The sequence below is a fragment of the Nerophis lumbriciformis genome, linkage group LG17 (genome assembly GCF_033978685.3).
Source record: "Nerophis lumbriciformis linkage group LG17, RoL_Nlum_v2.1, whole genome shotgun sequence".
NCBI lineage: Eukaryota > Metazoa > Chordata > Actinopteri > Syngnathiformes > Syngnathidae > Nerophis > Nerophis lumbriciformis.
In genome coordinates this window covers 45,076,391-45,089,250 of record NC_084564.2, presented here as the reverse complement: position 1 = coordinate 45,089,250, position 12,860 = coordinate 45,076,391, and the positions used below count along the sequence as shown (strand labels likewise).

General features: G+C 38.7%; 1 protein-coding gene across 3 annotated transcripts in view; it reads left to right on the top strand.

Annotated features, from left to right (window-relative positions):
• kiaa0753 (KIAA0753 ortholog) overlaps window positions 1-12,860 on the top strand; it is a 75,635-nt gene that overhangs the window by 22,515 nt on the left and 40,260 nt on the right. For all 3 annotated transcript variants that reach the window (XM_061973210.1, XM_061973211.2, XM_061973209.2), the window contains exons 4-10: window positions 4,582-4,798; window positions 4,879-4,985; window positions 5,059-5,121; window positions 9,623-9,844; window positions 11,621-11,807; window positions 12,113-12,243; window positions 12,356-12,486. In XM_061973210.1, coding sequence (XP_061829194.1) covers window positions 4,582-4,798; window positions 4,879-4,985; window positions 5,059-5,121; window positions 9,623-9,844; window positions 11,621-11,807; window positions 12,113-12,243; window positions 12,356-12,486 — 1,058 coding nt within the window. The remainder of the gene's footprint in view (window positions 1-4,581; window positions 4,799-4,878; window positions 4,986-5,058; window positions 5,122-9,622; window positions 9,845-11,620; window positions 11,808-12,112; window positions 12,244-12,355; window positions 12,487-12,860) is intronic.

Here is a 12,860-nt window from a genome sequence, read left to right as displayed (position 1 = left end):
CCATGAGCTTCAAGAGGTAGTCATCTGAAATTGTTTTCACTTCACAGGTGTGCTTGAAGCTCATGGAGAGAATGCCAAGAGTGTGCAAAGCAGCAGTCAGAGCAAATGGTGGCTATTTTGAAGAAACTAGAATATAAAACATGTTTTCAGTTATTTCACCTTTTTTTGTTAAGTACCGTATTTTTCGGATTATAAATCGCAGTTTTTTTTCATAGTTTGGCCGAGGTTGCGACTTATACTGTGGAGCGACTTATTATTAACACATTAGTGTAAAATATGTTGTCTACCTTTGGAGTTGGCAGAGTTGTTTAGAAGCGACACCGAGGCAGAAGATTTCATGGGATTTAGCGATTAGGAGTGACAGATTGTTTGGTAAACGTATAGCATCTTCTACAAACCCCGTTTCCATATGAGTTGGGAAATGGTGTTAGATGTAAATATAAACGGAATACAATGATTTGCAAATCCTTTTCAAGCCATATTCAGTTGAATATGCTACAAAGACAACATATTTGATGTTCAAACTCATAAACTTTTTAGTTTTTTGCAAATAATCATTAACTTTAGAATTTGATGCCAGCAACACGTGACAAAGAAGTTGTGAAAGGTGGCAATAAATACTGATAAAGTTGAGGAATGCTCATCAAACACTTATTTGGAACATCCCACAGGTGAGCAGGCTAATTGGGAACAGGTGGGTGCCATGATTGGGTATAAAAGTAGATTCCATGAAATGCTCAGTCATTCACAAACAAGGATGGGGCGAGGGTCACCACTTTGTCAACAAATGCGTGAGCAAATTGTTGAACAGTTTAAGAAAAACCTTTCTCAACCAGCTATTGCAAGGAATTTAGGGATTTCACCATCTACGCTCCGTAATATCATCAAAGGGTTCAGAGAATCTGGAGAAATCACTGCACGTAAGCAGCTAAGCCCGTGACCTTCCATCCCTCAGAATGTACTGCTTCAACAAGCGACATCAGTGTGTAAAGGATATCACCACATGGGCTCAGGAACACTTCATAAAACCACTGTCAGTAACTACAGTTGGTCGCTACATCTGTAAGTGCAAGTTAAAACTCTCCTAAGCAAGGCGAAAACCGTTTATCAACAACACCCAGAAACGCCGTCGGCTTCGCTGGGCCTGAACTCATCTAAGATGGACTGATACAAAGTGGAAAAGTGTTCTGTGGTCTGACGAGTCCACATTTCAAATTCTTTATGGAAACTGTGGACGTCGTGTCCTCCAGACCAAAGAGGAAAAGAACCATCCGGATTGTTATAGGCGCAAAGTGTAAAAGGCAGCATGTGTGATGGTATGGGGGTGTATTAGTGGCCAAGACATGGGTAACTTACACATCTGTGAAGGCACCATTAATGCTGAAAGGTACATACAGGTTTTGGAGCAACATATGTTGCCATCCAAGCAACGTTACCATGGACGCCCCTGCTTATTTCAGCAAGACAATGCCAAGCCACGTGTTACATCAACGTGGCTTCATAGTAAAAGAGTGCGGGTACTAGACTGGCCTGCCTGTAGTCCAGACATTGAAAATGTGTGGTGCATTATGAAGCCTAAAATAGCAGAAGGGAGACCCCCGGACTGTTGAACAACTTAAGCTGTACATCAAGCAAGAATGGGAAAGAATTCCACCTGAGAAGCTTCAAAAATGTGTCTCCTCAGTTCCCAAACCTTTACTGAGTGTTGTTAAAAGGAAAGGCCATGTAACACAGTGGTGAACATGCCCTTTCCCAACTACTTTGTCACGTGTTGCAGCCATGAAATTCCAAGTTAATTATTTTTTGCAAAAAAAAAAAAAAAAAGTTTATTGAGTTTGAACATGAAATATGTTGTCTTTGTAGCATATTCAACTGAATATGGCTTGAAAAGGATTTGCAAATCATTGTATTCCGTTTATATTTACATCTAACACAATTTCCCAACTCATATGGAAACGGGGTTTGTATATGTTATAGTTATTTGAATGACTCTTACCATAATATGTTACGTTAACATACCAGTTGGTTATTTATGCCTCATATAATGTACACTTATTCAGCCTGTTGCTCACAATTCTTTATTTATTTTAAATTGCCTTTCAAATATCTATTCTTGCTGTTGGATTCTATGAAATAAATTTCCCCAAAAAATGCAACTTATATATGTTTTTTCCCTTCTTTATTATGCATTTTCGGCCGGTGCGATTTATGCTCAGGAGCGACTTATAATCCAAAAAATAGGGTACATAACTCCACATGTGTTCATTCATAGTTTTGATGCATCTACAATGTAAATAGTCATGAACATAAAGAAAACACATTGAATGAGGAGAAGGTGTGTCCAAACTTTTGGCCTGTACTGTATATGAAGACAGACACTTTGACTGAACTCTCCATTTATCTCATTTACGAGATAAATGTTTAGTAGATCAGGTCAAGCACCTGTTGTGTTATTTTTGTTCATGTGCGCCATGTGAAGGGCTGGGTCCAGTCCATGTTTCTCAACTGGGATAGTTTCCAGCTCCCCCGTTAACGGGATGAGTGGTAGAAAGTGAACAAATACGTTTTCTTTCACATAGGACAGAGCCAGCCGTGTAAAGCCAAAGGAGAGAGTAAAAGTACAGGACACATCTAGGAAGCCTTTCATGGCGTTTGGTGGCCAGCCCTCTTCTGTGAGGCACACGGTCCAGAAGCAAAGAGAAGCTGCACACCAGCAGAATGTCCACAAACAGGAGTTCTTCACTCTGCACACCGAGCTGAAGCACCCAGACAGCGCATGTATACAGGCAGTTGGTTTTGAAACACTTTAGTTCTTTTAATACCACATTTTACAATCTTCAGAGTAGAAGTTGCACACAAATAATCCAACTAAGATAAACATAATTTCCCTAGCAGAAGCCAGAGTTCAATGTACAGTACATCTTTTTGGAAATTTGCAGTTCATTTATTAATACATTCCAGTTTTACATACTGTGAATGCTGTCATGTCTTAGTTTATTTACCCTGACTACAAACACAAAGCAGGGAAGCAGATAGAATTTGAAGAGGAGCGGTTATTTTAATTTAAGGCCCAAGCTGTTTGTTAACATGTTTTTTTTTATTTCTCTTTGCTATTATGGCTTATTGGACCCTAATTAGAATAAAAACTGAGAATCATCTTTTGATATGATGTACTTAGTCCATAAGTACACAAATGTGTACTTCATGTTTAGTGACATGCTAATTCTTATTTTTACACTTTTTTTATGTGTATTTTATACTCTTCTGACACCACCAGATGGCAGTATAAGTGTCCACATAAGCGGCACCAATTCAGTAGTGTACACTATTTTGGAAATAAGAGCTAAAAGGTGCTGTCCACGCATGTGGCCACTAAGCCTAAGCAATTGAAAAACTCATTGTTAAAAAAGTTAAAGTCCCAACGATAGTCTCTCACACACACTAGGTGTGGTGGAATTACTCTCTGCATTTGACTCATCCCCATGTTCACCCCCTGGGAGGTGAGGGGAGCAGTGAGCAGCAGCCGTGGCCCTGCTCTGGAATCATTTGGTGATTTTATCCCCAATTCCAACCCTTGATGCTGAGTGCCAAGCAGGGAGGTAATGGCTCCCATTTTTATAATCTTTGGTATGACTCAGCCGGGGTTTGAACTCACAACCTTCCAGTCTCAGGGCGGACACTCCAACCACTAGGCCACTGAGCAGGTATATATATATATATTGTATGTATAACTGAATAGATGAATAGAAGAATAGAATAGAATGGACTTTATTGTCATTATATTTGCATATAACGAGATTAAGGCTCCAAGTTAAGGTGCGGTAGTGGAAACAAATATGGAATAAAAATAAATAACATAAGAAGTAATAAAGATAAAACATAAGAATTTAAATAAACAGACTACTATCCAATAAAAACAATAAGCAATCCTGTACAATATACAAAATACTGTACAATATACAGAACAAAACAAGAGTACCGGAGTAATAAAGTAATAACAATCAGTGTGGGAAGGGTAATATTGCACAGTAGGGTATTAGGGTAGGATATTGTATAGGGGTGAATTATTTATTATAAGTTTGAGTTCAAGATGGTGACAGCTCTGGGAAAGAAGCTGTCTCTGAGCCTTTATTTATTTTTGAACTTCAATATTAATTTGGAGTACATGAGCAAGTGGAAAGAAACATGTAGGGGTCTTTGACTACATAGCCATTTATTTGAAGTATATTACACAAATCAGCAATCAACAGCAGCAACAGAAAGCATTTTGCCATAGCTTTAAGTCAGCATTATTACCACTGATGACTTCATTGTAATCCACAGTTAAATAAGACCAAGACCTGAGCAGTGCAACAAATATTTTAAAGCACATTCACTCTGACCACTCAACTTCAAATGCAGCTATTGCTATCTCGTAGAGTTAATAGAAGACAACATCAAGAGTCCACAGACCCACTGGGCACTCAGTGGTTAGTAGAATAATTGCAGAATGAACATGTACATTGCTACTTCTGGTAAATTGTATGGTTTTATCATGGAGTTGTTTAACAGTGAACCCTTTTGTGACTTCTTTCTTCAAAGACTAGAGAATCCAGGTTAAGTGGTGTCTGCACTCCAAAGCAAAGTGCAGAGGACACCAATAGGCCTCACATAGCCTGTAAGTTGACCTCGACACAACATTCTGGTCTGAGGCCAACTGAGGCTGTGGGCCAGCGTCGTCTCTTAAACCAAGAGATGCACACGCTTGACAAAGAGCTGGAAGCCATGATCCAGTTAGTGGGAAAACTGTCTGAGAGAGGTAGGTTACATGGTGAAGAAGCCCACTCTTACCAACCCCTTTTTGGCTAGTTTACACATATTTCTTTTGAACAATGCAAGGGAAAGCAAAGGAGCAGTTGGAACCCGACGAACAAAAAAAGTTTGAGGTCCGCTGTCAGAAGCAAGCAGTGCGCTCAGCACGTAGCATCTACACTCTTCAACAACAGGTAACTCACCAGTGTTCTGAAGAGATCATTTGACCTTAGAATCATTTCTATATTCAATGTGATTTGTTTTTAGATTAGAGAGACACAGCAGTACATGGAGAAGTTGCACAACCAGGACATGTGGGATGCTAAAAAGGTATGTGAGTGCCAAGACTGTTAAAATATTACATCCACCCTGGTGATAGTCAATAAACATTCGCACTGCACACAGCAGCTGTGTGGTCTCATTGCATCTGAGTCACCATTCATACAACAGCCTTCCAGCTTGTATTCTTAGCTTCTTTCAATTAAGTTAAGTTCAAGTTCAAGTACCAATGGTTGTCACACACACACTAGGTGTGGTGAAATGTGTCCTCTGCATTTGACCCATCACCCTTGATCACCCCCTGGGAGGTGAGGGGAGCATTGGGCAGCAGCGGTGCCGCGCCCGGGAATCATTTTTGGTGATTTAACCCCCAATTCCAAGCCTAGATGCTGATTGCCAAGTAGGGAGGTAATGGCTCCCATTTTTATAGTCTTTGGTATGACTCGGCCGGGTTTGAACTAGGGATGTCCCGATCCAGGTTTTTGCACTTCCGATTTGATACCAATATTGTTTTTGCATTTCCGATCCGGTACCGATACCGATACTGACCGATACTGGCCTATCCGAGCATGTATTAAAGTTTAAAGTTATTTAGCCTACTTAGTTGTCAGAATCATGTTGAAAAGGGTTTTAGTACTCTTGATAACAACTAGCCAGCTGAATTAGGGGAGTTTGAATAATACACAATGGTTGGTAAAAAGAAACTGACCTGTTTATTCAAGGATAAACACAAAATAGACAAAATTATACATGACAAACAGAAATGGCATCATTGAACTAGGGCTGGGCGATACGGCCTTTTTTTAATATTGCGATATTTTAAGGCCATATTGCGATACACAATATATATCTCAATATTTTGCCTTAGCCTTGAATGAACACTTGATGCATATAATCACAGCAGTATGATGATTCTATGTGTTTTGATTGATTGATTGAGACTTTTATTAGTAGGTTGCACAGTGAAGTACATATTCCGTACAATTGACCACTAAATGGTAACACCCAAATAAGTTTTTCAACTTGTTTAAGTCGGAATTGATTCATGATACAGATATATACTATCAGATATATACTATCATCATAATACAGTCATCACACAAGATAATCACATTGAATTATTTACATTATTTATAATCCAGGGTGTGGAGGGTAAGTGTCAAAAAGACAGCCAAAAGAGTTTGATATGAGAATAAATCTAAAGTTAAAATATAGGGTAGAAATGCACCCATTTGCAGGAAATGTAGTCTTGATTTTCAAAATGTTCTTTCAAGGCTTGCATGTCTACATTAAAACATTCTTCTTCATACTGCATTAATATATGCTACTTTTAAACTTTCATGCAGAGAAGGAAATCACAACTAAAAAAATCACTAATTTTTTCATACGGTGTTGATGTGGAAATTTTTGCCTCTGCATTTTGATGGTGTGGACGTGTGACACCGAATGGAGATAAGCGTCTCGACAGACATCACAATATTTGAACAATGATGACGAAAACTGTTTCCTCTGTCGTGTCCGTGTGTCGAAAATTGTTATGCGCTTATTTTTTTATTTGATTTTGTGCGTGGCATAGATTTGCCATGCGCAGAGGACGCTTAAACAGTGCGCAATTGCACAGGCGAGCACCTTAGAGGGAGCGTTGCTCGCACGGCTGCGGTAGCATCACAGCTAACGTTAGCCATGCTGCTACCTCTCTGCTCGGGGAGGACGTATACGTATGTGACGTATGACGTGACAGTATGTGACGTATGACGTGACAGTATGTGACGTATGACGTGACAGTATGTGACGTATGACGTGACAGTATGTGACGTATGAGGTGACAGTATGTGACGTGTGTAAGAAGGTGCGCTTGCTGTCTGTGAGAGGGAGACACAGGAAAGAGTGAGAAGAGCCTGTCGTGTAATGCCAGCAGCTAAAAGCAACTGCGTGAGAATTCACAGACATGTGGATGTGTTGAAGGTGTGCTGGAAAATGCGGAACGGAAATTAGGGAGCAGCAGAAAAGTGGAATGTATTATTTAAATCGGTGCGTTGGAAAACACGGATCGGCATTTTCCCATGCCTTGCCGATACGCAATTTTTGGCAAATATCGGCAGCCGATCCGATCCAAATATCGGATCGGGACATCCCTAGTTTGAACTCACAACCTACCCATTTCAGGGCGGACACTCTAACCACTAGGCCACTGAGTAGGTTATAGAGGAGAAAACTATAATTTACGGGGGATATTCCATCCATCCATTTTCTACTAAGGTTTAAGAAAACCTTGAAAGGTGAAATATTTGAAAATGATAAAATATAGCAACAACTACTTTCATCCCGTTGATTTTTTGAACGTTGATGTTCCAGACAATCTAATTTTCAGTGAAGGAAATATAGGATAGGCAAATATATGACTTGGCTTCAGCCTATTCCTTTTTCGGTCATTTTTTAAAATTTTTGTGTGTAAATGTGTATGATTGTTAAATATGTATAATCTGTGCTGTTAAATTGATCACACAAAACGGTTGATTAAATGACCGAAATAAACTCATATTATTCATTCATTCATAGTTGATAAGAAGAACTCTTGTAGGGCACTCATTAATAATTTTAGGAAATGTTCAGATGTAACCCTAGGACATCATTAGATGTCTTTACTAAACTGCAGAGGTGGGACCAAGTCATTGTTTTGCAAGTCACAAGTAAGTCTCAAGTCTTTGCCCTCAAGTCCGAGTCAAGTCCCGAGTCAAGACAGGCAAGCCCCGAGTCAAGTCCAAAGTCAAGACTGGAAAGTCTCAAGTCAAGTCCTAAGTCCTGCATTTTGAGTTTCGAGTCCTTTCAAGTCCTTTTAACCACAGACTAATATATTAACACAGATTGTGTATGCTTTTCAAACGCTGTATTTATTTATTAAAACAAGTGCATTTTAAATTGCAGGAAAGACATTGCATTTTATAATAGCACTATTAACCAGTCATTTTAAACATTAACTCATTCCTTTACAGAACAAACACATTGAAAAATAAAGTGCAAATGTACTTATTTGTACAAAAGTGTTAACATTGAAAAACATGACATATACGTGAACATAACAAAAAAGTTGTACTTTTTATATGTCAGGGCCCTATGCTGCATTGCATCTGCAAAAGACCAAATTAGCCAAGAGTCTGTCAGTCATTTGTGCACGATGGGGGCGTAGTATGATGCCACCATGGCTGAAAACTCGCTCCACTGGAGCACTGGAGGCAGGCACTGCCAAGACTCTCATGGCCACTCGGAACAGTGAAGGAAGAGTCTTCATGTTCAATGCCCAGAACAAAAGGGGGAGAGAGTTGTTTTGGGTTGGTGCACTACTTGTAAGTGTATCTTGTGTTTTTTATGTTGATTTAATCAAAAAAAGAAAAGAAAAAAAAATTATTTCTTGTGCAGCCCGATACCAATCGATCCACGGACCAGTACCGGGCCGCGGCCCGGTGGTTGGGGACCACTGAGGTAAACAACCAACAGTATGTCAGAAAGCTAGCTAAAACGGTACACATATTCATAATATAGTATACATTTTAACTGACCTTTATTTTACTATTTTTGTCTTTTTTTAGGTGGCTAAAATACGCGGTGCTGCTGACCGCCGTCTAACGTTACGTGTGATATATTGACTAACGTAACCCTGCTTAAAAAAATCATTGAACAAAAAGTATGAATAAGGTAGTGAACTGCAACAGATTCCCGTGTTTGCAATAACGTTATAACGTTAGCAGTGAGTTTACAGCCTCACTGATTTAACTACACAGCAAATAAAAGTCACGTTACTTAGCCAATAAACGTTATCTTACATTCAAAACTTACCGTTCTTTGTGCAACTTCAAATGCCGGACGAAGTTGGAAGTTGTTGCCTCTCCATCAGTCATTTTGGAACCGCATGTGTTGCATACTGCAAACCGTTTTGTGTTGACCACCTCGTAATTTTTATACCCAAACAAAATTATTTTAGGTATCATTTTTTGTTCACTGGCGTGTGGTTTGGACATGTCTTCTTCGTTGGTTGTCCTGCAATTTGATTGGATGAATGCTGTGTGATGAAAACAAAGTAGATCTAATTTGATTGGCTGTTGTACTGAGAGCACACCAGCTGACACACGCAACGCTGATAGACAAGTACACAATGAAAAATACGGAGCGCTCCCGAATAACTTTTTCATCTTTGGGTTTTGGGGAAAGTAGCAAGTCATGTCAAGTCATGTCAATTCAAGAGGCTCAAGTCCAAGTGAAGTCACAAGTCATTGATGTTAAAGTCGAAGTCGAGTTGCAAGTCTTTTTACATTTTGTCAAGTCGAGTCTAAAGTCATCAAATTCATGACTCGAGTCTGACTCGAGTCCAAGTCATGTGACTCGAGTCCACACCTCTGCTAAACTGCACTAGTCACTCCAATACTATAAGTACCTTGTGTCATGGTGATTGTGACTGTGGTGCATTCAATCCAATTCATTTATGATTGTTCTTCTCTGTGACTCATTTATAGACAAAGGTATTGATAAAAAAACTAATCAAATATTTTCACTGCAGTCCACAGCAATCCAGCGGCTTACAAGTGCTCATCGTGGGACTCTCAAGGTTTTGCGGGTTGTTGTTCTCCAGCTTTCAGAGCAGTGCATGAGCCAGCTCCCGTCTCATTGCAAAGAACTGAGCAGGCTTATTTGCCAGCTATCATTGTGCTCAGCCAAGATACAAGTTGAGTCGGGTTCGGCAATGCCCGAGACTGCTGTCAACATCTTGCAGAAACTAGAGGTGAGGAGAAGACCTGCAGAACCAGGAAGTCAGAAAGAACTGTTTCAACTTTAACTTCTGGAAGCTCACAAATTGGCATGAATAATACAAGGCAAAAGTCCAATTATATTTTTTGGATAAAACAAGTTTTAATGCAAGAGCTAAATGAAATACATTGAGGATACGTTTTGATGCAGTAATACACATTTGGTACAGCATTGTATTTACTTTTACAACCTAATGACCTCAACTGCAATAACTGTATCAACAATGTACACATTTCCAATGATTTTATTAATTCATTAATTTTTTACATAGCTGAGCATAATCTATATCTATTTTTGGTACAGCTCTTATATCAGGGGTGCTCATTACGTCGATCGCGAGCTACCGGTCGATCTCGGAGGGTGTGTCAGTCGATCACCAGCCAGGCATTAAAAAAATAGTCCTAAAAATGAGCGCTCATAAATCTTCACTATGACGTCACTTTCGTCACTTGATTGACATTCACGGCACCCGAGGGTCTTCTGAGATGACGCTGGCTGCTGCCAGCTCATTAAAATGACCGACTGGAAGGCGAGAAACACTTTATTTCAACAGACTCTGGCGCCGTACCTGTCGTCAAAACTCCAAAGACCGACTGCACAGTTGCACAGTTGCGCTAACAAAATAGGAGTCTCAGAAAGCTGGCATGCACAAGCTAGCAAGCTACGGAGTTTGCCGACAATGTATTTCTTGTAAAGTGTATACAAAGGAGTACGGAAGCTGGACAAATAAGATGCCAAAAACCAACCACTTTCATGTGGTATTGGACAGAAAGGAGGACTTTTTTTCTCCTCCATTCGAAAATGCGGACCTTATCAGCACCACTGTCTGATTCCAATCAATGCAAGTCATCAGAATCAGGTAATACACCAACTTATATTCTTGTCTTCATGAAAGAAAGGAATCTATACGTGTTAAACATGCTTGTATTATCTTTAAACACCTTTAACTTATTAACAATATTAACTATATGTGTTAAACATGCTTGTATTATCTTTAAACACCTTTAACTTATTAACAATATTAACTATATGTGTTAAACATGCTTGTATTATCTTTAAACACCTTTAACTTATTAACAATATTAACTATATGTGTTAAACATGCTTGTATTATCTTTAAACACCTTTAAGTTGTTAACAATATTAACTATATGTATTAAACATTCTTGTATTATCATTAAACACCTTTAATATTTTAACAATATTAACTATGTGTTAAACATGCTTATATTATCATTAAACACCTTTAATTTTTTAACAATATTAACTATATGTGTTAAACATGCTTGCATTATCTTTAAACACCTTTAACTTGTTAACAATATTAACTATATGTATTAAACATGCTTGTATTATCATTAAACACCTTTAATTTTTTAACAATATTAACTATATGTGTTAAACATGCTTGCATTATCTTTAAACACCTTTTACTTGTTAACAATATTAACTATATGTATTAAACATGCTTGTATTATCATTAAACACCTTTAATTTTTTAACAATATTAACTATATGTGTTAAACATGCTTGCATTATCATTAAACACCTTTAACTTGTTAACAAAAACATATATTTCATAAATAAGTAAATGTAAATGATATATATGAATGAGGTAGATCCCCACGACTTGATCAATTGAAAAGTAGCTCGCCTGCAGAAAAAGTGTGAGCACCCCTGTCTTATATTGTTCAGGTTTACCATGCTGTGTATGGGTATTAAATGTGTGCTGTCTGTTACTTTCCCTTAGCTTTTGGATTCTGCCATAAGTACACAGGAGCTGTTGCTGCAAAAAAAAAAGACGCAAAACCAAGCAAGTTCTTTACAGAAGAAGTCCACTAATCACAGTGTATCACCTACCAGAGCACCAAAGGGTCTAAACAGAGCACGTGGACCTCCTAATGCCACAAATCCCACAAGACGTAGCCACGTTTGTTGTAAGTTTGCTTGTTTAAATAATTAATTTGAATGCCCCAATGGGTTAATTTATGCATATGCTGCTGCTACGGTAATTTATTATTTTCTTCTAATTAACATTCCTCAGGAAGCTTTGTTCATTTGGAAGTAACCTGATTGCTTTTGTGACTTCCTGTTTGGGTTAATCATTCAAGTTGGTCCTCTGCTTCATTGTTTAATCACATGGGCACAATTAGCTTTAATTGCAGCTTAGGACTCCTGCTGTTAGTTGATTCAGCTCCGTAGGGATCGGACTGTTTGTCACACATTCACTGCATGTTGACAGCTCAGAGGATGGCGGCACACAAACAAAGAGGACTACAGGGGCCGGCACAGCAGAAGGTGCATATATCTGACAACGAGGGCAAAAAAGAGGGGGCGCTACAGCATGAGAAGAACAAGTCTCCACAAATGCTGGTATTTATTGAAATGGACTGAATATTTATTCCATTCATGCTCAATGCTTTAATCAACTCATGCAGACATTTTTCAATGAACCCATTAAATGATCATGTTTACATCATCATAGGGCGATCAAAAGCAGAATGCACATTTCAAGCAGCCCACCGTGTCTTCTCGGCTGCGGGTGAATCAACCTCCACACAGGGAGCCGTCAGTGCCGTGGATACCTGCATCTTCTCACTCTCTTTCACCGCCACGGTGAGCATCCATGTGCTATTTCTACCCATCACCTTCACTCCTTACCTGATTGTTATTACAGTATATCCAATATATAAACTCATCTTTTTTAACTTGCAATAAAATGCATTTTGCATTGATATACTTTTAACCAACACTTCATTGGGTACATATTGCCTCTAGTACGTTGTGTGATACAAAGAGGGATTCTTATATATTATTATGATTATTGGTTTCCATGGTGCCGAGCAGATCTGCCCCATACTAATCAGTATTCTGATTACATTACAAACTACATGAACGTGGAATAATATAGTGAGAATATAATACAATGGACTTTATTGTCATTGTATAAATATGGGATAAAAATAAATTACACAAGAAGTAATAAATAA